The sequence below is a fragment of the Blennius ocellaris genome (genome assembly GCF_963422515.1).
Source record: "Blennius ocellaris genome assembly, chromosome: 5".
NCBI classification, from domain to species: domain Eukaryota; kingdom Metazoa; phylum Chordata; class Actinopteri; order Blenniiformes; family Blenniidae; genus Blennius; species Blennius ocellaris.
The window spans coordinates 17,856,679-17,883,471 of NC_137654.1; the positions used below are offsets into that span (position 1 = coordinate 17,856,679).

Here is a 26,793-nt window from a genome sequence, read left to right on the forward strand (position 1 = left end):
GAGAGGAGCATGGAAAGTGGGCGGGGCTTATGAGCTCCGCAGAAATGTGACATTATAACAGAAAAGAACGTCGTCAGATGTAGATCTTATGAATCCTCTGTTGTTGTTTAAATTCTCCACTTTGCACTGTTATTTTTTGCAGGGGAAAAAAAAAATAAAATTATTTTTTGCAGCAGTCATTTTTTGCAGTGGAGAGCTGCAGCGCAACTTCCGTGTTTGTTTTGAGAGAGCGAGTCGCTCGGCCGCTTGGCCAGCGACTTGCCTCGCACTCGAGCGCTCGGGTGTGGGGCAAGTGGCCGGAGCGTTCCCCCCGGTTGGTTGAGGCACAGACACGGGAGTCTGAGCTTTCTGCTCAAAACCCAGGAGGTTTTCCACTCCGGCGCCGCAGCGCAGCGCCGCGCCGCACAGCGCAGCGCCGGAACACGGAGGCGCCGAGGTCCGAGCTCCGAGCTACTTTTCATCGCTTCCGCGGTCCGTCCCCGCGATAAAGCGCCGCTGACCGTGGCTGAACAGAACGCTGACCGCCTCTGGAAAGCGGAGCGGTCAGCGCCGGAGACGAAAGCTCCAGACTCCGGTGTCACGGACGCACATCAGCGCCACGGCGAGCGCTATGCTGCAAACAGAAAACTCCAACGCGATGCAAAGTCCCTCCCCCCCGTGCCTCAAGTCCGCTCTTTCACAACAAACACTAAAGTTGAGCAGCAAAGAAAAGAAAAGGAAAATAAAAACAACCAGTGTGCAGCTGACCACACTGACAGCAGAGGCTTCATCCAGCCAGCACATTAAAATATTGAGGGCGTGTAGTAAATCACTGACCAATCAGCAGACAGCAGCTCAACCTCAGACCCGTTCCATGGTCCCCGGCACCCCAACGGATGGGTAGCGGAAAAGCGGTCGCCTTTGGAGCGGTCTAGAGCGGTTTAGACTGCATTACATGTCGTGAGACGCGAGCCGGAGCGGTTTAAACCCGTCTAGGCTGGTACTTTCTGTGCGGTGGAGACGGGGCTCCGGAAACTATAGCAAAATAAGACTTTTGGGCCTCCTGCCTTTTGATTTTCAAATATCACCCTGGACATAAACAAAAAGGCAAAAAAAAAAAAAAAAAGGTCTGGGCAACTCAGTGGAATAAAACAACGACAGCTTGTAAATACAGTTGGTGCAGCCGCAGAGCTGCTGTCTCTCTACCCAGCTCCTTTCAGAGCATCTTCCTCCCACCATCTGGTGAAACTTCAACTGAACTCAATATGTGACAACATGTGTGCAGAGAAGAACATTACCATTACAGTGCATTGTGGGTAATGACATTACTGTAGAAACTATTTTCTGACATGAGGAGACTGAAAGGCTTTACTCACAACCTGTCAAACTATTACTTTTTATGTGAAAGGTTCTATGTACCTATTTGTTCCACCACAAATCTATTCACAGAGAATTATTGCAGTAGTGTATTATTTCTACCTTTATCTGTAAGTATATTTATTTGAGTAAACAGCCAGACTTCATTGCTGCCAATAAGTACTTATAACATTTGGCACAGTTTATATAACACAGAGGTGATTCCGTTTTTATTCGCCTCCAGTAAATTCAGAAAATATAAAGGAACAACTTTATCAAGTCACAATTTGAGTTGACTGAATTGCACTTATTGGCTTTGATACACAGTGGAACTAAGTCTTGAATAAGGAGGCTTCTAAAAAAAATAACAATGAGAATCTGTAATACACGTTACTAAACCATTAAAGCAAATGTCCGACCATTTCAGTTACTAGTCATTATAGTTCAGCTGCTGCATGCTTCTTTATGTGGTCTTGAATAATTAAAAAAAACGTTTGCGCACCATTGATACAGGACTAAAATTAATATGCACGCTGCAATTACTTAAAATGTCCAAAAGAGGGCGGTAATGAGTGCTACAATACCGCTTTCCCACGTTTGATAAAACACAACATGTAGCAACTGTATCCAACTTTTTATGTGGCGGAATAATTCTATAAATAAACCATTCCTCCACATGAACACTGAAATTACTTACAAAACTCTATCAATAATAAGGAGATCATCAGAGGTGGAAAAGTAGGGAAAATCTCAAATAATATGTTACAACTTATCTCTCATATTCAGAGTTAGTGTTTAATCACATTTGATTACATTTTCAGAACCAACTTTCTGAGAGAAACAATAAAGTGAACAAATGTAGATATAAGACAGCAATTCTATTAGTTGAAGGTATAATAATCCACCCAGTGTGGCGCAAATTGTACTTAAGCATGAGAACAAAATTCCATATTTTAAAAGGGCTCATAAGACTGCACGATACTAAATTGCAATAATTCAAGTACTCTTCAAGAAATGTACAATTGTTATTATTATTATTATTATTATTGTTATTGTGCACAGACGCGAAATGTAAAATATCACATCCTATATATGTGGTTGACCTCTCTCCTCTTGCCTATCAGAGAGTGTTGTGTGTGAATAAAGTGTGTGTGTGTGTGTGTGTGTGTGTGTGTGTGTGTGTGTGTGTGTGTGTGTGTGTGTGTGTGTGTGTGTGTGTGTGTGTGTGTGTGTGTGTGTGTGTGTGTGTGTGTGTGTGTGTGTGTGTGCAGCCAGCACAGTCCTGAATGGCATGTTCTTCAGTCCCGAAGTGGCAAGACTCTGGCATGGCTCCTTGCAGGCAGCAGAGTAAGGATTGGGTCGTATTTTTGGAAGGGTGTGTGTGTGTGGATTGGTCGCCTTGTTAGGTCTGCTCAAATATTTCCAACCAGGCAGCAGCCACTGTCAGGAGATAGCTGGGTGGCAGGGACAGGACAGGGGGGGGTTGTAAACAGGGGGCTTTTCTCCGCGGCCACCTGGGAAAAAGCCATGCAGGACCCCTGGCTTGTCAGGACGCAAAGACCGAGGCAAATCGGTGCATTTTCCACCGGTTTAAATCTGTAACACCGCTGGAGATCGGAGAGTCCGAGTCTAAAACACGCGGAGGAATTTAAAAAAAAAAAAAAAGCGCTTCATGGACACGCGCAGAAACCCCCAGAGCCGGTCCAAGAGAGGAAGCCCACCCAAGTTCAGCACCAAGGATATCTGCAGCCAGGTTTGATGTCAGGTGGAGGTGTAGTCAGACTGACGGAGCGCGTATCCTTTGCCAGGTGACAGATCCGAAAAACAAACAAAGCAAACAAAACAACTTTCCTGTTGCGTGCGCCTCGAGGCAGCGGTGAGGCATGAGTGGAGGGCGCTTTGAGTTCGACGACGGGGGCGCGTACTGCGGAGGCTGGGAGGGGGGGAAAGCCCACGGCCACGGCATCTGCACGGGGCCCAAGGGCCAGGGGGAGTTCTCCGGCTCCTGGAACTACGGCTTCGAGGTGGTGGGAGTGTACACATGGCCCAGCGGGAACACCTACGAGGGCTACTGGTCGCAGGGCAAGCGCCACGGCCTGGGGCTCGAGACCAAAGGACACTGGATTTACAAAGGGGAGTGGACGCACGGCTTCAAGGGGAGATACGGGGTCCGGATCAGTGTGGGCAGCGGGGCCAAGTACGAGGGCACCTGGAATAACGGCCTGCAGGACGGATACGGAACGGAAACCTACGCAGATGGAAGTGAGAGGAAAACGCAGGCAAAACGCACCAAAAACACTCATTGTCCTCAGTGGTAAAATACCTGGAGCCGTCAGGAAGTTTATTCTTGGGCAGGGGTGTCAAAAGGGGGTGTCAAACATAAGGCCCGTGGGCCAAAACCGGCCCACAAACCCATATATATATATATATATATATATATATATATATATATATATATATATATATATATAACCTCAAAGCCATACAAAAAGCTGCAGAATGCAACAGTTGTATACAGGTGATTTGGACATTTCGCTGTATTATGAATCATTAAATTTGGCTTTATGTTGAGATTTCAGTAATTTTTTGGTGCAAATTGTTCAGATTTAAAAAGAATGTAGACATTTTCATCACATATACTCTTCAACATAACGTTTACAGTGCACATTTAAATAATATTTTGGCACTATGTCACCAGTCAGGCCCAGTCAGGATTAAAATGGGCTGTATGTGGCCCCTCAACTAAAATTGGGTTTGACAGCCCTGCTTATACACAAATATCTTGCTGTATTTGATTTGATGTATGTTTTTTATTCTTCTTAGAGGTGTAGCCTATCTGTGAAAAAGAAATCTTGTATGCCATTTATAACTGTAGCTGTCCTCTTGAAGGTGCATTTAAAACTCTAAAACACTGGAGTTAGTTTTAAAAACATACCGGTACTTGTGGACATGCCTTAAAACAGAAGCTATATGTTAACGCACTTTAAGAGTATGACGTACACTCGAAAATGTAAAAAAAAGTGAACCCATCTTTAAAGACAGGTTACTTTGGAACTTGATTACAAGCACTTCCTCCAGTTTAAAACTGAAGCTATACCATTAAAAGTAAATTTACTTTATTTAGTGTTTCAGTCAATGTCAAAATGTTGGGGATACCCATTTGTCATAAACTACATTAATACTTGAGTAAAAGTGCATGCTTATTTAACTATAGCTGTACCCTTAAAAGTAATATTAAAAGTAAAAAATGTTACTTAACATTACCTTTGATACTTGAAATAATAGTTTTGAGACCTGAGTATGTTTACTTGAGTGAACATATTCAGCCCTAAAGGTGCAGTATTATCTTCATGGTGCATGAAAACAGTGAAATACTTTAGTAAATGTAAGCAATTGCTTCTAAAAAATACATACACGTATACACCTTAAAACTGTGACTGTGCCTCAGTGATGAGCTTCTACTTTAAACCAACAGCTTTTGTAAAAATTATAAAATACTTAAGGTAATATATTTGAAAAAGAACTGTAGGAACATCTTAGAACTACAACTCCACTCTAAGACTTTGAAATACCTGCAGAAATATACTTTGTTACTTCTGGGGTTAAAAAAAAAAAAAAAAAAAGATAATCAGACTAAAAAGATTGAAAAAGACAACCAGCTTCATAAAAACTGCCTCAATGTATGAATATTCTACACAATTTTAACTGCAGTAATGATATTTTTAAAGTATTTTTTTAAATGCTATTTCGGTAATGTCATAACCAGCCTGCCGATCACTTATTAAATTATTGGTAACATGATATTAAGGTATTGACACAAGTAATTTATTACACTACTGGTAAATTATTACATCAGTGGCTTTAATACATTTAAAATTGTGACATTATTGGGTGTATTATAGGGAGTGCTCAGTGGCGATTTAATATTTGACTACATAAAAAGTACATCACTGTACTCAATGACATAAAAGTACTAATAGGAGCGCAATTAACTTACAGAACTACTTAATGACAGTAATGTGAGTGTTGTTAAAGTGATTGTGTACTAGCAGAGGTTTCCCCTCCTTTAACAGCTGACTCACCAGCTTTTGAGTACAGCCTGCTGGGAGCTGCAGTAGACGAGGGTGGGGGTGGGTGAAGGTGGTGGGAGGGGGGGATGAGGATGGGATGTGATAGCACCAGATGTCAGCATGTAATAATAGCATCAGAAGCTCTGTGGCCTCCTGGCCTCACGGGCTGAGGCCTTGCCGTAGCAGTAATCCACACACGTCAGTTTTTAGCCCGGGAGCCGACCCGGAGACGGCTTGTCAGTGAGGTTATTAATGAAGGAGACGTTTCACACTGAAAATGTCCCTGACGTTCACGGTCCGAGAGTTTTAAGTCCGCGTCGGCGCATCAGCCAGGACGTCATACGCAGCAATACATAATGCATTAAATAATGCAAAGATGAGGGTTACTCAGACTAGCGGTGCTATTTTAATCCAAACCCAGGCAATTCAGCTCAGTGATCCGGCCAGTTAACCTAAGAAAAATGAATAAACATATTAACTGACAAAAGCATCACAGTTCAGTGCATGAGCAGAGAGAAGATATTTCATCTATCTATCTACTGCACAGTTCCCAGCCTGAAGACTGGAGGAACAATAAAGCGTCTTAATTTGTAGCATGAACAAAAAAGTGCCCTGAGGGCAATAAGATAAACCCAAAGGTAAAGATTTGATTCGCTGTGCTTTGGCCCCTTCTACCTTTAACATGTTTTTGAAATGTTTGTGTTTTAGCCAGAGACCATTTGTACTGCAGTAATTTATAATTTTAGCTTAGTTTTGGTATTAACATTTTTTTTATTACCGTCCACCCAGTATCTGGAGATCCGTGTGTCATCACAGCAGTTTGTTGAGTTTTAGGAGACAGAGCTTGTTAAATGCGTAAAACTGCAAATGACCTCAAATGTGTATATGCTGCTCCTGATCAATCTTTCAATATGGCAACTTGAGATCAAAAATACAAAGTGCCCACATAAAGAAGTTACTTATAGGGCTGTACCATCATACAAACACAAAACAACCGCAGTCAAGTATCAGCACTGAGTATTACATGACATCAATGAAACTAAACATAAAACATATTAACTTGTCAAAGTGGTGGAGTTATGAAACACTCACTCCCAGTTTTCTGATGTTTCTAGGTACTTTCCAGGGTCAGTTCACTGGAGGGATGCGACATGGCTACGGCGTCCGTCAGAGCGTCCCTTATGGCATGGCAGCAGTGGTCCGCTCGCCTCTCCGCACCTCCTTAACGTCCCTTCGCAGCGAACACAGTAATGGCACCGTCCTGCAGCAAGACATCCCCGTCATCACTGCCACCAACGCCTCAGGCGAAGAGACGCCCGTGGCCACCCCGACCCAGCTGGGACCGTCCCGAGGCGGCTTCGCCCTCACGCTCCAGGTGGACCCCGAGGCGGTGAAGCCAAAGAAGAAAGGCCTGTTCAGAAGGGGCTCCCTGCTCGGGAAGCTGAAGAAGTCCGAGTCAAGCACTTCGCTGTCCAGTCAGAAGAGCAAGATCAGCTTCTTGAGGACGGAGTCGGCTCTCAGCTCCAACGCCAGTGACACCAACTCCACCATCAGCATGGACGAGAGCCTGGCCGGAGCCGAAGACTTCCCTCCCGTGGAGGCCGACATCGACGCCACCACCACTGAGGTCTACATGGGCGAGTGGAAGAACGACAAGCGATCCGGCTATGGAATAAGCGAAAGGTCCAGCGGGCTGAAGTACGAGGGCGAGTGGCTCAACAACCAGCGACATGGGTATGGCTGCACCACATTCGCCGAGGGAGGGAAGGAAGAGGGCAAGTACATGAACAACATGCTGGTGAAGGCCATGAAGAAGAGGGTGATCCAGCTGAAGGGAACCAAGATAAAGCACAAAGTTGAGCGAGCGGTGGAAGGAGCTCAGCGGGCCGCGGCCATCGCCAAGCAGAAGGCGGAGATCGCCGCTTCCAGGTATGTCTTAAGTGTCCCCTCATGTGTCCAGGTAGGAGGCGTCCCAAAGCAAATAAATCAGGCCAGTTGGACTTATTCATGGAAGTAGCTCCATCGGTTCATGATGTTCCCTCGACGAGGCTGGCTAGTATAGTTAAATGGTGTGAAGGTCAGATATTTAAATCCATGAGATGAGTCACACAAGGTTACACATGTTAATGTTCTATGTTTTGTTTTTTTAAATGTTGATTGGACCGTAGGGCTCTGGGTGCGGCTTATTGATAATTTATTGCTTCTATGCTAAAGTGGAAAAGTGAAATAAATCCTGTATTTTAGACAGAAAAAAAAAAAACTATATGAAAACTATAACCCTATATGGTCCTTGGACATCTAAAACTGGAGTGACATAACAAAACAGTTTAAAGCCAGCCGAGCGAAGTGGACAGTATGAACGGATGAAGCAGCTTGGCTAATGGGAGAAACGTCTCCCAAAACACACGATCAAGTCTTGCCGACCTGATTCAGTTGTTTTGAAATGCTCCCAGGAAGAAACAAGCTGCTTATGTTTGTCTGGTGAAAGTTGTTAGCACTCCTTTAGCCACAACCAGTTCTTACAGAGCACAAAGAACTGGTTTGCCTGTATATGACTGTAAGAGTCACAGGAGTAGATGTCTGAATACCTACAAAGGCATTGTTGCTTCACTTCAGTGGGAGGCAGCTGTAACCATTCTATCAAGGTGTCTTAAGAAAGTTGCAGTAATCTGCTGCAGCTGTTTCTTTCGGGATTCTTCTCTTGAGTTCACAATTTTAGAGTCATGTTATTCTAATCATCAGTTGGACTCATAGAAATAAGTCATTTGAAAAGTATGTTTTTCTTATGATACAAGCAGCCATGGCAGTCTGGGATGTCAAAACAAGGCTCAGTAAGATTTAATTGATTTTGTATTTAATGCCAATATCTGCTAGTTAACTTGACATTAACAGGTTGTTGCTGTCGAGCTGTGGTTCCCAACTCATATCTTTGTCGATATAATATATTACCAGTGGTATGATTAAATGACAAAACTTTAAAGTTGGCCTCGTCGACCATGTATTTTGGAAGGTTTTGTATTTCATGTGTGCGTCATTCAGAGTTATGGCAGTTGATATAGCAACATTTTAGGTCAACAATTGGAGGGATTTTATCCCCTGCAGTTACTTGAAAAGTGATGCTTGGATTCTGGTCTTGAGCATCTATATGGTCTTAAATCTAATCCTGTCGCAGTGTACCTCAGAAAGTCTTCTATTTGTACCTATACTGGAACCAATATCAACCATTGTCAGTAAGTTTTTAGCCTGATGTTGAAATTCTCAATCCAAATAATTATTTAAATTTAACTTAGTTATCTTCAAAGATAATTGTTGGGGGGTTTTATTGCCTTTAGAGTGAGGTGGGCTGTTGTATCTTTGCGGAAACTGATTGGAGCGCATCTATGTCAGCATGACACGCTTAACTGCTTGTCGTATATTTTGTCTAGTGTACAGATTTACATGCTTCTGCCTGCCGTTAGCTTGTCTGTGACCGTACAAGGTGTTGGTGTTTTAGTCCTTCTGTCATGATCTTCAGCAGCCGAAATAAGCCTTGTGTTTACAACATCAACGACGTTACACTGATGGACTGCAGACTCCTGTCCCCGCAGGCTGAAATCTAAATATTGTACATCTCAGATAAGCAGTGCATGAGAGTTATTCTCCGTGCCGGTGCTTTCGGCTCACCTACACTGGCTCTGCATGTGTGGACAGAGCAGAGAGGAGACGCAAACACTTGCACTTATATGCAGGACGGTGTTCAGAAACACATCGGTGGTCTGCACCGATAAAACAAAAACAAAAAAAACAACAGAACAAAAGTTTTACTGTACATGAGGCATTATACTGTATATGGCACACCCCCACACTTTATCTCCTCAGATGCAAACATTACTCTACATTCATCCATCACCTGTAAACCACAATGTATTTATGTCAATTCGCTCCATTTCTTTGTCTTGGTGTATTGTTATGTGGCCCCCAGTGGAGGATACGTACACTCCCATGATAGAGGAGAAACGGGTGAACTCCATTCAGATAAACCATGAGAAATAGAATTAAACTTAGCATTGAACTGAAATCTTCATACTGAGGCACAAGTGCTAAACAAATGCGGCACAAGTTTGTATTCTTTCTAGATGAATACATCTGTTGTTTCTTGTTGCTTTTTTTTTTTTTGCTATTATGAGTGATACTCCAAAAAACAACAACTATGGCAATGACAAGAAAGGTTTTTTTCTGTAGTTACTGTAGTTTCCTCAATTTAGTGTGAGCTTAGAAGAAAACATGAAGAAATACAAAAATTACCAAAATGGTAACTTGCTCAACAAAGGGTAAAATGGTTCATCTATTAAATGAAATCATGGTGTAAAGTGTAAAATGACATGCCTTAAAGAATAAATACTTTTTTTTTAAGACTCAAAATTACTGCTTAATTCCAGTACTTTATTTGTAACTCATTACTTTCTCACCTGATCCCCCACACTGTTGCATTAGTTCTTTTATGTAAGGGATTTGGAAAGTGCTCCCTGCACAGCAACTGAACAGTGGCTCACTTGTGGCCCTGGACATTAAACTGAAATCTGTTTATTATATAAGCAGAAGAGACATGACACATCTGTTCCTGGCAGTGGTTTCCTCACGCTATGATCCTTTGGCAAGTGAAGCCCAGGGTTAAAAATACACGAGTCAGCCAGCGCTCTGCATGGGATGCCAGACCTGGCCTCTTGAAGTGCGGTTGAAGTGTTTTCTGGCATTCAGACGGTGCGTGGACATTGTTCTGCATCGTGGGCTGGCAGCCGGGCGTCTGGAGAAGGGAGGAGAGGACCTGTGTGGCAGGACGGGGTGTAAATGACGCACACAGGAGGCCCGGTGGTCACAGAGGAGCCCTGACTAAATATGGACAGGCACACTCTTGCTGTATCACAATCGCAGGGGAATGCAACAGCTGATTACCCCCCCTCCTTCTCTCTCTCTCTATCTCTCTCTCTGTCTCTCTCTCTCTCTCTCTCTCTCTCTCTCTCTCTCTCTCTCTCTCCTTTCAGGCCCCATCTTCCCTGCCTCGTCACAGACACACGGGGCTGTTTTCACATGCTGTGCGGCAGCAGGACTTTGTTTTTTATCTGCACACTTACTTCTTCAGGACTCACTTACTCCTGATCTATCTAAGCAAATCGAATCCTTGTCCACACAGTAGATAACTCGGCCTCGGACGTCTGCCTGCTGATGTCGGCCCCTCTCTGTTAATGCTGTGAGCTCCGCTGTCGGCAAGCAACAGTAAAACAACCACTGATCTCCATCCATCTTGCGTCAGCAGCGGTGTCAAATGGTTCCAAGGATATAAATATGGCACAGCTCACAAGCAAGTGCTTGGGTATAAAGGGTTAGTGTATATATGTACCACACCTAGCTTTAGTTGTGGGGCTTGGATTACATACTGTACTGCTGATACAAGCACTTTGTGTTGGTGTGCCATCAACAAGGTTTGATTGTGACTTCAAGCTCAGTGCTATTCAGAGAGTGGTCTTGTAAAGCTTGTTCATTAAACAATGTTGTTTAAAAGTAAGTTACTGATTACAGTCTCAATGATGATGATGATGATGATGATATTAATATACGGATATGGGGGGGGGGGTCATTTAAAGAGAAAAATAAAGAGAACAAACATTTGAAATAATTTAAAATAGACAAATGCAAACAAATCAAAGCATAATCATTAAAAACCTCTTATAACCTCTTTTGCTTCTCACCCCATCTCTATGTATTGCAAAAACAAAGTCTTATTTTTGTACTTCACTCGTTATTGACACCAAAAAGTAACTTCTTGCTTCAGAAAGTGCCTCCTGCTCTCCCATGAATTGTTTTCCTGTTTCATAATGGTCATATGATGCTTTATGACTGGAGCGTTGCTGTGACACATGCGCGAGCCGTCAGCACTGTGTGGGTCAGTCTAATGACTGATTTACTCATTAAGTCAGCTGTAGTCACATCAGCTAGTGGCTGGAAGATGCTCCTTTATCCGGACGATAGCACTTCTTGAAAGAAATGAAGTTCTGAATCAACGTCATTGAAACAATCGCTTTGGGTATTGCTATCCTTCCAACCAGCTTGTGACTGGGATAGAGAGACAGCGGCTCTGCAACTCTTTGTGTTTTCAAATAAACTATGGCATTCTTACCTTTTAAGGTGTCAGTTTTAGATCATATTGATGTAACAGTCCCTAATTGAAGCTGTTTTTGTATTTCCAAAGATGAGCCAATGAATTTTAGCAGTCATTTACTGACTAAGAAAAGAAGTGACATTTTCTCAGTCCTGCAGATGAGAAAAGGACTAGTGAGTAATAACACAAATTGATGATATCTCCGTTGATTTTCCTTTCTGTTTGACCGCTCAGCAATGCTACCAAAAAAAGGCTTCACTTAGCACTTGTTATCCAAGCATTTTGATGAAGTACTTTAATCATATTTCAAAATATAGTCTTCTTTTAATAGAAGCCAAATTGCTCTTTCTCACACACACAGAGTTGCTGCCTCGTCGAATAGGACCCGCCTCTAAGATCTAGTGGCACATGCCAGGAGGACAAAATATCTCTTCCCATCAACAGGCTCAAGGACAAAACCCAGACGAGTTTATAACCCATCTTAAACAACAAGCGCTTACATTTTTTTTTTACAGGTCGTGCATTAGAGTTTGAGCCAAACACTCTTTCCGACTGCAGCTGACGTCTCCTCGAAGCCGCCCTAAAAGCTCAAAGGGTATTCGGGTCATGGTGTTAAGTGTCATGTTTGGTTGCAGAGAAACACTGAAAGACCGCAGCAGTTGTACAACTTTTCAAAAGAAGGGCCACCCCAGCTAATTTGGACACCAATCCTTTTGTGCGATTGTGAAGGCAAAGATTGTACTGTTACTGTAATAAATCCAGAATCATTGTCTTCTGTATGACATTCAATTTAATTTGCAACATCCATTTACATTGCTATGTTGTCAATTTTATTATCAGGTTCTAGGAAATATGTTGGAAATATATTTTTTTTATGATTTTTAACACCATTAAATACACTCCAAGCGACCTTAGTATGGTATTTATATCCCTACAACATCCGATTATAATGTTGTTGTTTTTTAAAATCACTTTTTTGGTTTTCTTTTTGATACTTGTTTGCCTTTTCCATTCTTGAATGTTTGATAAATTCGGTTTTTCTTTTAACAGGCTTTTACCAAACCCTGTTTGCCCATCTTTTTTTTTTTTATTATACCTATACTGCTGTCGGTTGTAAATGATCAAAAATATATCCAGAAATGCATCATATGATTTATTAATATCCTCATACAGAAACTTCCTGCCAATCATGTTCCAAATGTTCTGCTTTAAGAGCCATAATTGCCTCTGGGGATTTTATTCCCACCAGTTTGTTTGTGTGCCCATTTGTTCTTGATTTATACTGATAGTTAATGTCCAGCAGTGTAAAAAATGGGCAGCTGGTCACCCACGTCAGTCACTACATGTCCACTATTGGTCTCCCTCAATTTTGTTTATGAAAATATTATCAACCATTGTATGCACCTCAACCTCAATAGTTATGCATTCCATCAAATGATCAAGAGCCATTGTCATATTTTCAATAAACTTACATTTCAGCGATGACATGGGCAACACCACCTCCTCTTTAATAGAGCCTGTTTTGTCACAGCTCTCTAAACCATCATGCAGCTGTTTATCGTCTTCCAGTCAAGTTTGGCTGTAAATGCTGAATGTAATGTTTAATTTTTTTGAAATGTTATCGTATGTCTGAATAAACTTCACCCTTCATATAAATGTACTGATAGGAGTGGATATCTGGATCAATGTCGTTTCCTATATTCTAACTTTTGAGATTTTTAAGAATGAAGCGATTTAAAATGTGTCCAGTGATGCATTTCTGGGTTTGTCAAATTCACAGCAAAACTAAAAGAAGACTGTGGTATTTTTCAATGATTCCATCCCTTCATCATTGGTTCATCATTTCCCTTGATGATGACCAAGGCATTTCTGCCTTTATATAAGTGAATGCAATTCAACTCTTGGAGGATCCTCTCCCATCTTCCATGATCTGTGCGAAGGTGCGGTGGGTTTCCTCACATCCAGATACCAGGTCATCCATTCGTTTGGATTGCTCAAGATCCTCCACTCTTCTCTCAACCTCTTCAATCTTCATTTATAGTTCTTTGATCTCTGATTTCAGTTGCAGCATTTCCTCATATGTTTTTTTTCAGTGACATGAAGGTCAGAGACTTTTTGACCTTCTTCCATGTCTCCAGCTAACTTCTTAGACGCCATTTCACGAACAAACCAAACAAAACACGTTGTTCTCAGGATTCCAGGTAATCGAATACAGTGAACCAGCATGCCTGCTTTCAGAGATTCATCAAAAGTGCCCAAATATCCAGAAACATCAGAAAGGAATAGCATAAATTGAGTCTTAACTTTCATGCAAAGCAGCCAACTCAACTTATAGAAGTAGATGAAAAGTTACACCTCGATCTTTCTAGGTTTTAATAACGCGTGTCGATATTTAATAATGTGAAATACCACCAAATGTCCAAAAATATATAAGTATTTCATTTTGTGTTATTAACGAGACTGAAGAGACTACACCCATCTTTATCTACTTCAGAGTTGTGGCATGTGGGAATTGATCCCAGCGAACAATTGGTGAAGGCGTTAAACCTGCCTGTGGTTGAATGAAAGTGCAGCGATATTCATTCATTCATAACAGCAATGAAGCGGTACGGTCGAACTTGTTTTTAATACTAATTTTATCATTACCATGTAAGCTGGAAATATTTCCTCCGCCAGCAGCCTCTATCGCCATTTCACTGGCAATAGCCACTTTGCAGTTTGTTTTGAACTCCAGCTTCATATATGAATGGCGCCACATATCCTGTTAAAACGTATGCAGTTCAAACAGGACACCCGTTTATACGAAGCTGCATCTCTAACCTGTTTGAGCTGCAGCTCGAAATGGGGCCAGGTGTCCTGTTTAAACTTATGTGGTTATTTAAAGCTTTAAAAGCAGTTCAGTGAGTGAGTGAACGACACATCACGACACCGATCTATCTATTTTATGCACCTGTCAGGGTCACGGGAGGCGGGAGGGGGGGGGCTGGAGCCAATCCCTGCTGGCTGTGGGTGAACATCAGGTTACAACCCCAGAGCAGCCAGTCACAGGGCAGACGGCACCTGAAATGTTACTGTTGGAAATCAGACGTCTAAATGCACGTGACAACAAAACAATGATTGTCCTCTTTGCACTTAGGGAATTATGGCTCAAAGCATTCATCCCGTCATATTATTAGTAGATCTGCTAGCCAACTTCAGAGACTGTAACCACAGTGAAGGATATATTATTACAGCTGTGGCTTCATATAAATATAGTGATCATTTAAGGAAGCTCAGCTGCTCTCATTCCTGCAGTCATGTTTTGGGGTTTTTTTTTTTATGTCATCAGTGTTTTTGACAAAAAACAGTATCTCTATCCATTTTCTTCTATATTTAAATAGCTTCTGTTTCTTCCTGATTCTTGGAAACTAATGACTGTGCATTGATTCTTTTTCTATGTGAAATTTAAAGTATCACTACACTATATAGTGGCGCTTGATCTACAACTAATCTTCAATCTTCAATCTATTGAGAAATATTTCCAATTGAGCTAGAAAGGTACAGAAAGTACAGTAATGATGTAACACAGATGCACAGGATGACTCCTATCAGTGGTTTTAAGTTTTTTAAAAAAATGTTTTATAGTGTGTGAAAAACGTGTAAATGTTGAGGTCTCGGGATAGAACCATTATGACCAGCCTGAACAGTGGTGGAGCCGTGCCTGATTAGCTAAGGACAGTTCACAAAGAAGGCATGTTTTCCACCCGCAAAAACAAACTGTAAAAAGCAGCAGCTTTTTTTTAACACCCAAGTCTTTCTGACAAGGTGCAACACCTATTTATGATCTCTCAAACACAGCAAGCCACAACACGAAGATAAGAGCCGTTTGCATTAAATGAAAGGAAAGATATCAATCCATGTTTCTTCTGTATCACCTAATCCAGTGTAGGGTCACTTCTCTGAGGCGCAATTTAGGGTCACCACTTAACCTCACGTGCATGTTTTTGGAGTGTGGGAGCAAACCCACACAGGGAGAACATGCGAACTCCACGCAGAAACACCCTATTTGAACCCAGACCTTCTCTCTGTGATGCAAGAGTGCTAACCATTCCTCCACCACGTGGCCAGAAATACACTTGTTCAAGATCAGAAATACACTTATTTAACATCAGAAATACACTTATTTAAGATATGAACTGGCAGTTACTGTATATTTCTAGTAATATAACAAACATGGTATCAGGATATCAAATGAAACCTGATTCATACTGACACAAATTGCAGATCGTATCAGTGGTGGTTCACTGTACTTTGCTTGTTGTCCCGGTGAATGTTTTTCTTTTCTGGATAGTCCAGTTTCCTCCCAGTCTATGGAGTCTGTGACCCTAAAAAAAACTGCCTCTCGTTATCTCTGTCTGTATATGTCTTTTATGGACTATGTCAGTTGGGATAAGAAGTGGATAGAGCAGATACAAGATAGAAAGAAGGACTTTTCAGAGAAAAAGCAAGAGGTGTTTTATGGGTGAACGTCTGTTCCCCGCTCTCTACAACCTCTCAGCCACCACTGACTCTCTTCAGCGACCTGGGTTCGGTATCAATACAGGCTAAGTGGCTAAATGTGTTCTGTTATTGTCATTGCAGTGACCTGTTCACATGTGTGACACTGCATACCTCTCTAAGACCTCAATACAACTCCCAACTTTATCTGTTGATGCACTCTGTCCTGTGGAAAAATCCTCGGAGAGATGGAGGTGAAGGAGGGTGAACAAGTTAGGGGCTGATACCTTTGTTTGATATTTTCTCTAAATCAGCGTGGTATCCAAATTTGTGCCCACTTTACTGAACCCCATGAATAACAAGTAAATAAATACGATACAATATCTTGATATATTCATGTGTTTGCAACCAAAAAAGGTCAAAAGTCCAGGATAAGTTCAAAGAAATGCTTTGTCCAGCTAAATAAGGTTCACTCACTCACTCACTCACTCACTCACTCACTCACTCACTCACTCACTCACTCACTCACTCACTCACTCACTCACTCACTCACTCACTCACCCACTCACTCACTCACTCACTCACTCACTCACTGCGAGGTGGAAGGTCGAGTCCGCCAGCAGGAAGAAGCCATCTGTCCACATCTTTCTCCTCCTTTCACCAGCTTGACAGAGGAACAACTGAATGGCTGCCATCTTTTTCACCTCGTAAACACACACCACTGGTAGAAAGCGGTCGGTGACGAACTCAACTGCATCTAATTACTGCAAGTCCCACCTGAAGTTAAATATTCAACTCACTTTGATTTGGTGTACACATGAAGATTAATCTACTTCTGAAATTAGTCTGTAATAAATAACTGCTCTCATTTTCCTGAATAAAAAAAAACTAAAGCGCCCAGACATTTCAGTGAATAGTCTCTTCAAATAGAAGCTATTTAATGCTTTAGAACACGCTTGCAAGACTTGTTTAGGCCCTTTAACTAGTATTTATAGCAAAACTTTTATGCAGGTTTGTACAATTCAAAGTTCTACACAGATGACTGGGAAAGTGATAATAATATGAAATAAAAACTATTAGAGACAGGACAACGGCAAATATAAGTCACAGTTTTGAACAAAAAAAAAAGAATTGTTAAAAAGGTACGAGTCATTAAATGGAAAGAAAAAATATTTTCAGTAAGAAAAATAAACAAGATAAAAGTCAGACGTAAAGTAAAATAGTTGCTAAAACTTCATAAAAATAAACTCAAACATGAATATTAAAGACAAAATTTAAATAAGTTAAATTACAATTTTTAAAGGATTGTGACAATTTAGTTTAATCAGTTAATTTAATTAATGAGCATTTACAACATTTGTCTAATTAAGAGTCATGCAAAAGACATATTTTAAGCTATCGTTATAATGTTATGACTCTACAAACTTCATTCAGATCCTCCAGCATCTTGTGTCATTGAAGCTGTGGGCCGGCACCCAAACGTCCTGGTCCGAATTGTTTCGGGGCCGTGATACACGGACTATCCGCATCTCTACCATAAAGTCATTTTAAAAACATATAAATCTTTTCCAAAGTGTACTCTGAGACAATTAACAGCAAAAATAATATTGGTATTGAGTCATGCACTGTATTAAGACTGCACCAAAACACTGGTCGCTGTTCTTGTACGCTACATTGATTTACTTAGTTATCTGTGATCATGAGTATGTGAGATTTGACTGAAAGGGGCAGCAGACGAGGCGTTGCTGTTTGTGTGTGGACAGGTGGAGCTCATCTGCATCAATCAGCGGCGCTCAGGAGCCTCTAATTGTTCCAGTGGGAAGCACCTTCACCGCCGAGTCTTAAAGTGGAGCGCCGAGCTATTTTCAGCCGAGTGTAACGTTACAGTATGTCAGCTATCCACAGACTAATCACAATCAGTAATTCTCCCAGTGACTGTGGCACAAACTGCAGCAGCACCCAACCGTCGGCCTGTCTGCCCACACTTTTATAGATACCGGCCCTCTGTCCGGCTTGCTCAGAGGACATTTCCTGATGACTTTTGTCGATTCCATCGCTTTTATTTTTTTTCATCACTTGTGAGCAGTGATGATTTTGAAGTATTGCATTACTGTGACTCCTCTACGTTTAGCAGCAACTAACTTCTTTTGTGACACAAGCCATGAAACTAGTCAGTAAATCTTCAGTCTCAATTCTCGATGCTGAAATAAAAATAAAGACAAGGACAGAAAACAAAAAAAACCAGAATGAATATCTGTAATTATTTACAAAACAAAAAGGAATGAGAATAAGAATGTGAGTGGAAGAACAGGCAGCATAATCAAGTTCTGTTACTATAGAAAGCAAGTCCTGTTTACCGGCTGAGGTGCATTTTATCAATCCTCAACTGAATTCTCATGTAAGATGATACTGAAAGTAAGAATATCATTAGATTTGATCCACAGTAGCTTTGATCAGTGTTTGGATTAGAGTAATGGGTTAATAACAGATTTCTATGATGAAGTCATTAATACGGTTGAGGAATTTCATTAAATTCGTCATACATGAAAACAGTAGAGGAGCTGCAATGTTGCATCTTTCTCTGCTTGTTTCAAGTGCAGTCTGTTGACTTTAATCTTAGCTTAACTTGTTTTCACTGTTACTCTGAACTGATTCGTCAAGCAAAAGTGATTTATTGATCCTGAACTAACTCTACTGTACAACATTAACATTTGCTCATATTTGCATCCTTGAATAAACAAAGGTTTCCCTTTCTAAGAGTCGTCTGTCTTGGTATTTTAGTTCAGCTGTTTGTTGCTGCTGCTTCTTATTATTGTCATTATTTATTCAATCAGTTTCATTGTTGCAGCATTCTTGCACTGAAATAATGACTGAATAACTTAAACAGACCAAAACATGTGTAACATGTTTGCACCTCCGTCATTCTCCCGCTAACTGATGGAGCTTCAGCTGAACTTATTTAGTGAAACAGTCAATAAAGTCATGCACAGTGATGACGATGCACCGGTCCATCACAGGCAAACAGGCAAACACACTGACAAGTACTTCAGGAGTCCCAGATTAACTCAAAAGCTTGTCTTTAAACTGTGATAATAATCGGAATAACTTGGGGGGTAGACAACACATGAGCACAGAGAGTTGAAACTCAACACAGAAATTCCCCGGAGCCCAGAATCAAAACAGGAATATTCCCACTGTGGGGCGAGAGTGCACACCACTACTCCACTGTGCAGCGCCACGTTCAGGAATTCCACAGAGCGACTCGCTTCAATTTCCAATGTCAAGGTTTGACATGTGAATGAATGTTTCTGAACTTGATGTGTGATTCATGTTTCTATTTGTAGGACGACTCACTCAAAGGGGAAGTCAGATGCAGCGGAACAGGCCGCTCAGGCCTCCAACCGGGAGTCCAGCATTGCCAGGCTGGTGGCCAAAGAACTGTCCCCGACTTTTTACCAGCCAGGTGGGTTTGAACATCAACTCCTTACCAAGACATTAATGGTCACTTCACTTGGGTTGGCTGTGAGGTCTTTCAATCATGAGTCCAATGGTCGAGTGTCCTTTGGTAAAACACTGCACCCCGGCTTAGTCCTAATATCATAATATGACGTGACTGTGGATACTGGTGTGTTAGTGAAGCGGCTGATCATGCCAAGTGTGTTAATGCTGCTCAAGTGGTAGAATGCACAATGTGCACGAGCACTGGAAGATGTAAAGAGATATGAGAGGGCACATATAGAACTATATGGTGAACTTATAAACACGTCATCATTTCTTATACATTACAATTTTCAAAGTGGTCGCGTTTTTCTTTGATGACATCTCTGTCAATCAGCTTCGTGGGGGATTGGTTTTAGATTAACGTGACTGGTTTTAGATGGACAGATGAGCCTTCACAGAGTTATATTGTGTAATTTTTCCCCTTCTTAATGTGTTTGAAACTATCAGCTTTAATGTATAAATATAATGAAAATAATGAAGTGAATCTCCTCATGTGTACTCTTTAAAGTCATCAAACGATAAGATTGATTGAGGTGTGTCCAACCTTTTGATATTATTTGACCTGTTTTGTGTCTTTGAATGGGAGATGCTTGTTTGCTAATTGCGTATATAGCCAAACAATACATTTTCACTTCCCACTATTTTTGATGAAACCAAATATCCATTTTCATGACCATATCGAGCCTCAGACCTCGTCCATATACTTGCAGTGTGTGCCAGTAGATCCTTCTGCTTAGGCTCACCACAGGGATATTTGAATGTCTAAAAAAGGAACATCTTATTGGGTCGAAGGGATCATATCAGTTTCATTGCGAGTCGCTCCGACACACACGTCGACACGACAGCAAACTGGCCATTGAGCTGCCTCTCGCGTTTCCCTCCAGCTTTTAACACAGTTCAAGGGAATCAGACAAGAACACGGGGAAAGTCACCCAGCTTCCTCAAGGACGTTTGACTGACCACAACTACCAGTAAACACAAATGGCCGCACAACAAGACACATCTACTTACTTTTACACTATTTTGACCACACAGTCTTGACCCCTTTCACCTCATAATATGTCAGTTATACAATCTTGCAAAGCGACATAAAACTGGACGGAAATCATACACAATTCCCAATTCCCTCTTAAAATGTCTGCATTTTTATCATTTTACAATTTTATAATTTCTCTCTGTTATTGTTTGTTTTTTGTTGCCACCTCCCCAGCATAAATATCCACTCTGAATGCTGAGGATAGAATAAAGAAATGTTGTAATTGTTGTGTAGTGTGGTTCTGTGTGGATGCAGACACAGTTCCAGATCCAAAAACCTCATCAATATTTTAATGCAGAGATGTTTTTTCTCTTAAACATTTTCATATTTTCATCCAGTTGTTTACAAACAAGTTTTTTTTTTTAACCATTAAAAAAATGTGTAAAAGGAAGACCAAAACTCAACTATATAGAGTAATTGGGTACTGAAATGTCAAATGGTTTGGGCTGTTTGTTGGTATAACTGCTCTCTGGGGTTTCAGGGACATTACAATAATTATAAAAGATGTCTCTTACGTTTGAACTCTCTTAATCCTGACATCCATCAAGTTTTACAAAGCCAGCGCTTTATTTCTTTAATTGTCCATACGCTCCATGAAGGAGGAAGAATGACTGCATTTCTATGAATCAATAACTCCATTTCACTGCCATGTCAGTATGTTCTCCATAAGCATGCAGTGATCGTCTCCCAGTCCAAACACACACATGTAAAGTTCAGTGGTGATTCAAACCTGTCTGTGGATGTCAGTGGGAGTGTGTGACGTTCTGTTTCTCTGCGATGAACCGCTGACCTGTCCAGGGTGTAGTCTGCTTTCACTCATTGCCAGTTGGGATCATCTCCATTACTCTGTACCCCTCAGTCGTATAAAGCAAGAGTGGCGAAATGGAGTAAAGGACTTGGCCTCAAAGCACTGCCGAGCCTTTCCATGTAGAGTGTGTTTCTCTCCCTGATTTTGTGTGGGAGCAAGTTCTGGCTTGCTCCCACAAGCCGGTTAGGGTTGTTGGTGGCCAGGATTAGCTCCACTCTCTTGTTACTGTGGACCTGATATAATCAGTTTAGATTAATTCATTCGAAACTACAAAGAGGACAAACATCTATCCTTTATACTAGGTTTGTCTGAGACATGGTTGGACAGGGAGAACACACAAACACAACACAGCAAGGTCCTGCAGCAGAGTCAAGCCAGGGTTTTCACCAGTACACGCCCCCTGTGTGCTGCCCATGCGAAACCTTTAATCGTGATCTAATCTGGGGTTTCAGGTCCTGAGTATCTGAAGAAGAGAGCGCTGCAGGAGGCCGTGGAGGGCAGCGATAACACAGACACCATCATGCACGAGCCATTGCTCGCCGAGGAGGAGCCTCTGCCCACACCACCTGAGAGCCCCTTCATGAATGAACTGGACAGCCTGATGCCGGGCTCCTCGCCGGGCCGAACCCCGTCCCCCAGCCCGGGCATCATGATCAAGGAAGAGCCCAAATTCCTCAGTCCAGGCAGTTGGAATGAAGACAAAAGCATGAAAGGTGGTGGCAGTAGGGGCAGCAGCAAACCCAACAGCAGGGCCGGCAGTCGCCCCACGACCCCGTCAACATCAGCTTCCGCTCCCGCCACGGCTGTGCCCGAAGCGGGAGGAGCGCCAGGAAGTCGTGGGCCCTCTCGCACCCCCAGCCGTCAGAGCAGCAAGATTGAACAGGGCTCAGACCTAGAAATCAAACCGCTGCAGAAGTTCGACTCTGAGACAAAGGTTTCGGACTTCACTCCGGCCGCCGCCACGCCCGTAAGGAACAGCCTCGTCTTGCCAGATGAAGAAGAAGCGCCACGCCCCTCTCCGAGAGGGAGCCCCAAAGCCGTAACCCCTGAGCCGAAACCTGCGACCCCGTCCAAAGCGGCGACCCCTGAAGTTCAACCGCGGAGAGCCCCGTCGGTCCCCGAACGAGCGCCGTCCCTCTCCGAGAGCAAAGTGGAGTCCAGGGAGCCAAGCAGGCCGCCCAGCAGAGCGGAGACAAAGCCTTTACCCAAACGACAGCCCAGCCCAGCTCCTCTTCCTGCAAAAGCCACAACCAGCGTCGAACCCAAAGCAGCGCTGAAGCAAGCCGAGCCCAAGGCCGTAGCTGTAGCTGCAGCTGCGAAGCCAGCCTCGAAAGTGGAGGTCAGAGTGGAAGGCAAGCTGAAGGCCTTGTCGAGCGCGTGTCATGAAGTGACCGTGGAGTCTTTGGAGCCGGAGGTAAGACGGCAAATTATAAACGATGACTCACATTTCAGTATTTTTAGCCGTATGCGCAGAGCAGCTATAGGAACAGCAATGCAGACCTGTCAGTCAGACTGCACTCATTGACAACTTTAAGAGGGATTAGCCTGAAATCTTGCACCAGTATTCATAGTCTCGGGATGTATTCCACCATATTACCCACATTGGGGCGATGGATGAGAAGACTGGGAGTTTAGTTTTGTACTAAAAACATATATACATTTTTTTTTTTTATGGCTTTATTTTCTGAACGCAGTGTTGTGAAAACCAGGTGCAAAGCATCTTCCCCCCCCCACTAACTAATGGAACTTCAGCTGAACTGGAATTAGTGAGTTAGACTGAGCCGCTCAGTGCCGACAGTTCAGCGAATGTGTCTCAGCAATTCCACAAAAATACAGCTATGGCACAATTAATTAGACAAACATGACTTACAGAAAAATTCATCGAATGCATCAGTCACTTTTCCAAGCACTACTTTTCAGTGTTTTATGAAGTAATTAGGCTTTCTTTTAAAAGAATAACTGCACATACTTGCTAATTATTTGTTTAAAAAACAAACAAACATTACAAAACCTTATTTTGCTTGTTTTAAACTTATGATATGTCAAACAAGAGACTTCTTCAGGAAGATTGTTGGATGTTAAAAGATATTCTTGGTCTTCTAGAATAGTGTCACAGATTCTCACTTTTTTTTTTCTTCAAGTAGCCGTTTACTATTCTGAAATTAATGATCAGTTTTTTCTTCATTACTGTTGTCGGATTAAAGCGTGTCCTTCATGCAGCAGCTGCAGTGGAGCACTTAAAGTAGAAAATACTAAACATATTAACCTAAACCACAATCTGACACCCAACCAGCTCAACTTAATCAATCAGTCGTCAAACGGACCAGCTCAGCTAATGTTTCACAGTAATACAACTATATTATCAAGTCACCCTTTAAGAGCGACAATGCAAAGTTACTTTTTCAACAAACATTTGTCCATTTGTACTTTTTTTATTCTCTGTATTCAGGTATATTTTAGTGACATTTGCAACAATGTCATTAACCGACTTTATTCCTGTGTCTCCTTTCTTTGCAAGGGCCCAAACACCATCATGATCTGCATGGTGATCCTGCTCAACATCGGCCTGGCCATTCTCTTCGTCCACATCCTGTCATGAGACATTTTCCACCACATCAAGGTAAATGAGCGTCACTTGGAAAGCGACATCAGAAACAAAGTCAGCGCCGCTACTATAAATTTCTCTGCAGGTCACCAGCAGTGTTGGAGAGAGAGAGAGAGAGAGAGAAATGGCGTTCCTCCTCGTCCTCGCCCTCCTCTTCAGCACGGGCCAGAGATCAAAACACGCCGCTGAGGGGAAACAGAAGCCTCACGCAGACTCGTGCTGCAGCTCCTAACAAAGGGTTTTTCTTGAGTTTGGTTGGTGTGGCTGTGTCAGGCTCTGGTGGAGCTCCTCTCCTTCCTGAGACTGGAGGAACTGAAGGACACTGACTGACTGAAACCTTTCAGTGAGTTTGCAGAATGTTTTGAAGCGTACAGTTGTTGGGTTTTTTTTTTTGGGGGGGGGTTAGAGTACATCCAGGTGTTGATACTGTCGAGGCAGGGGTTGCACGTAAGATTTCAACTTTGCCACGGTGTGTCTCAAGTGTATAACTTTGAACTAAAATCCTTAACTGGTGCACATGGCTGGCTCTCACAACACCCAATCAGGCATATCAGGAACAACGTATTATATCACATTTTCTCACAATATATATATATATATATATTTATATTTGTTGGTGTAATGTTATCGCCGGCTGAAGGAAAGACGAAGACATATAAAGACTGATTACTGTGCCTTGAACTTGAGTAGACGTTAAAAACCTGCAGCAGACGTGTGAAAGATTTGCTTTTGTTTCAATAATCTACCATGTCCAGTGTTCAAATGCTGAAAAGGAAAAGTAGGGGCCTGAAATGTATAGGTGAAGTCCTCCCAGTAAAGACTGATTATTGTTTCCACGTTGTCATCAGAAGCACCGTGAGATGCACTTCTGCTTATTGCAACGTGGCAAAAATAAATAAATAAATAAATAAAATTCTGGATTGGTGTACTACACTGTGAAATGTTCTACTTTCACTGGGATCTCTATGCATTCACTGTCGACCTGCTGCTTTTGGGTTGTGGAGAGCTGATAAACCAAACGGAGAAAGAAGCTTATGAGTGCTATTGTATGTTCACTGTATGTCTCGCAATGCTGACTCGCACCGGAGTGGTTTTAAAAAAGAGAAAGCCATGTATGTTTGGCTCGCAGGATAGGCAAGCGGAAAAGCACTGGCTGTACGTTGTAATGAAGTTGCTCGGGCTGCAGATTGGGATTCACGCCTCGGGAGGCGGATTGGTGATACTCCTTGCGGCATTTCATGGTTTCACATGCGATGTTGGTGTAGGAAACTGTTCCATCACATTGCGTTCAGGGGGGGGGGGCCTGCTGCGCTTTTTAGAGCCAAATACGAGGGGGTTTTTTTGTACGCATGAGTGCACTTTGTGTGTATGCGTCTGTATTTTTGTACCTTCTTGAAGTGCACATTGTTTCAGCATTCAAAATGATTCTGTTGTCAGACTTTTTTTTTTTTTTTTTGTCAGAAAAAATATGCAATCCCAAATTTATTTCCTGAAGGAGTCGGTCAGATTACCTCATGATTGTGAGATGGAGAAAACTATAGAATGATTCTTAACTCCATGTCTTACTTTAAAAAGAGCGCTTTCAGATTTTGTTTTGTTTTTGTTTTGAGTTTTTTTTTTTTTTTACCCATTACCACCTGAAGTAACACTAATCCCTCACCCCTCATGTTTCTTTTTTTTAGACTGAGAAAACAGCATCGTTTCATGTTGCCATGCACTTTTGGAGATTCTCTGTCCCAGCCACTGACAGACCCTCTCATGTCCGATCAATGCATTCATTTCGCTAAAGGGTGGGGCATTTGCATATGTGTTGCCCCTGATTCTTAATATGTCAGTGTATGGGATAGTTGGGAGTTGTATGAGATCAAATAGGAACATACAGAGCACTGGAGGTCAAAAACAGAACGTCTACAACCATTTAAAGAATCCCTTGAGTATTTATCTGTAACTAGCAGCCTCACAGGCAAATAAACTCACAGGTAAATAATTTAAGAGAAACGTATTTTGTCTGTTTTAGTACGTTCAATGACGTTAATGCTGACTTTTTTTTTTTTGCCAAAAATGCATTTGTGTTGCCAAAAGTGGTCAAAATAAAAGCTGAAATTAAATTAACTTTTACCACACTTTTGTGTTTTGAGTTGGTTTGTGTTCTTCTTTCCAAAAATAAACACGACTTGCCTTGACTTTCTTTTTTAAGCATGCTCCATTTTGAAGAGGAATCTCTTGCCACAGCAGAAATAAGTATTTTTGCACACCACCTGTCTGAAAACATGCAACCCCCCCCCCCCCCCCCCCCCCCCCCCCCCTTCCCTGGCCTTCAGTGAATCGGCCCCCCCTTTTTAGAAACCAGGCCAGGATGGTTCTCAGGCATAAATCTCCTGATGTAATTGAAATAACACATTGAATTGGAGGTGTTGGAAAAGAGAAAGCTATGCGCTATAAACGACACGCTGCAATTTGTAATCTGAAGTGGTTGACGTGAATGAATTTTGTCTGTGGAATATTGCTGCCCCCAAGTGACGACGTCCGGTAAAGCCTGTAAATGCGGTTTACACGTCCATATTGAACCGTGGTTATGTCAAAAACAAAAACAAAAATAAAAAATGAAGAGCAGATCGCAGATTAATGCAAGTCAACGAATTCGTTGATTAAAAAAAAAGTGTGACAAGTTCAAAATATGTTGTTATATTAATGACAAAGATTATAAAACAAAAGACAAGCAACGACTTGAATGAACTCAATTAGACTGTATGGCAAAAATCAATGAAAAGTAAATAAATATCTGGTAATACTGCACCCCCCCTCATCTTTTTAAACATAATTCTC

At 42.0% G+C, this 26,793-nt stretch overlaps 1 protein-coding gene across 1 annotated transcript; it reads left to right on the forward strand.

Moving 5' to 3' along the window:
- The first annotated feature begins 2,787 nt into the window (after positions 1-2,787).
- Positions 2,788-26,080, forward strand: jph2 (junctophilin 2). Its single transcript, XM_080496459.1, has 6 exons — positions 2,788-3,597; positions 6,521-7,334; positions 19,362-19,480; positions 21,815-22,776; positions 23,881-23,982; positions 24,053-26,080. Exons 1-5 carry the CDS (start codon positions 3,219-3,221, stop codon positions 23,959-23,961), a joined length of 2,355 nt encoding a protein of 784 aa, XP_080352585.1. The 5' UTR covers positions 2,788-3,218; the 3' UTR covers positions 23,962-23,982; positions 24,053-26,080.
- Positions 26,081-26,793: the final 713 nt, after the last annotated feature.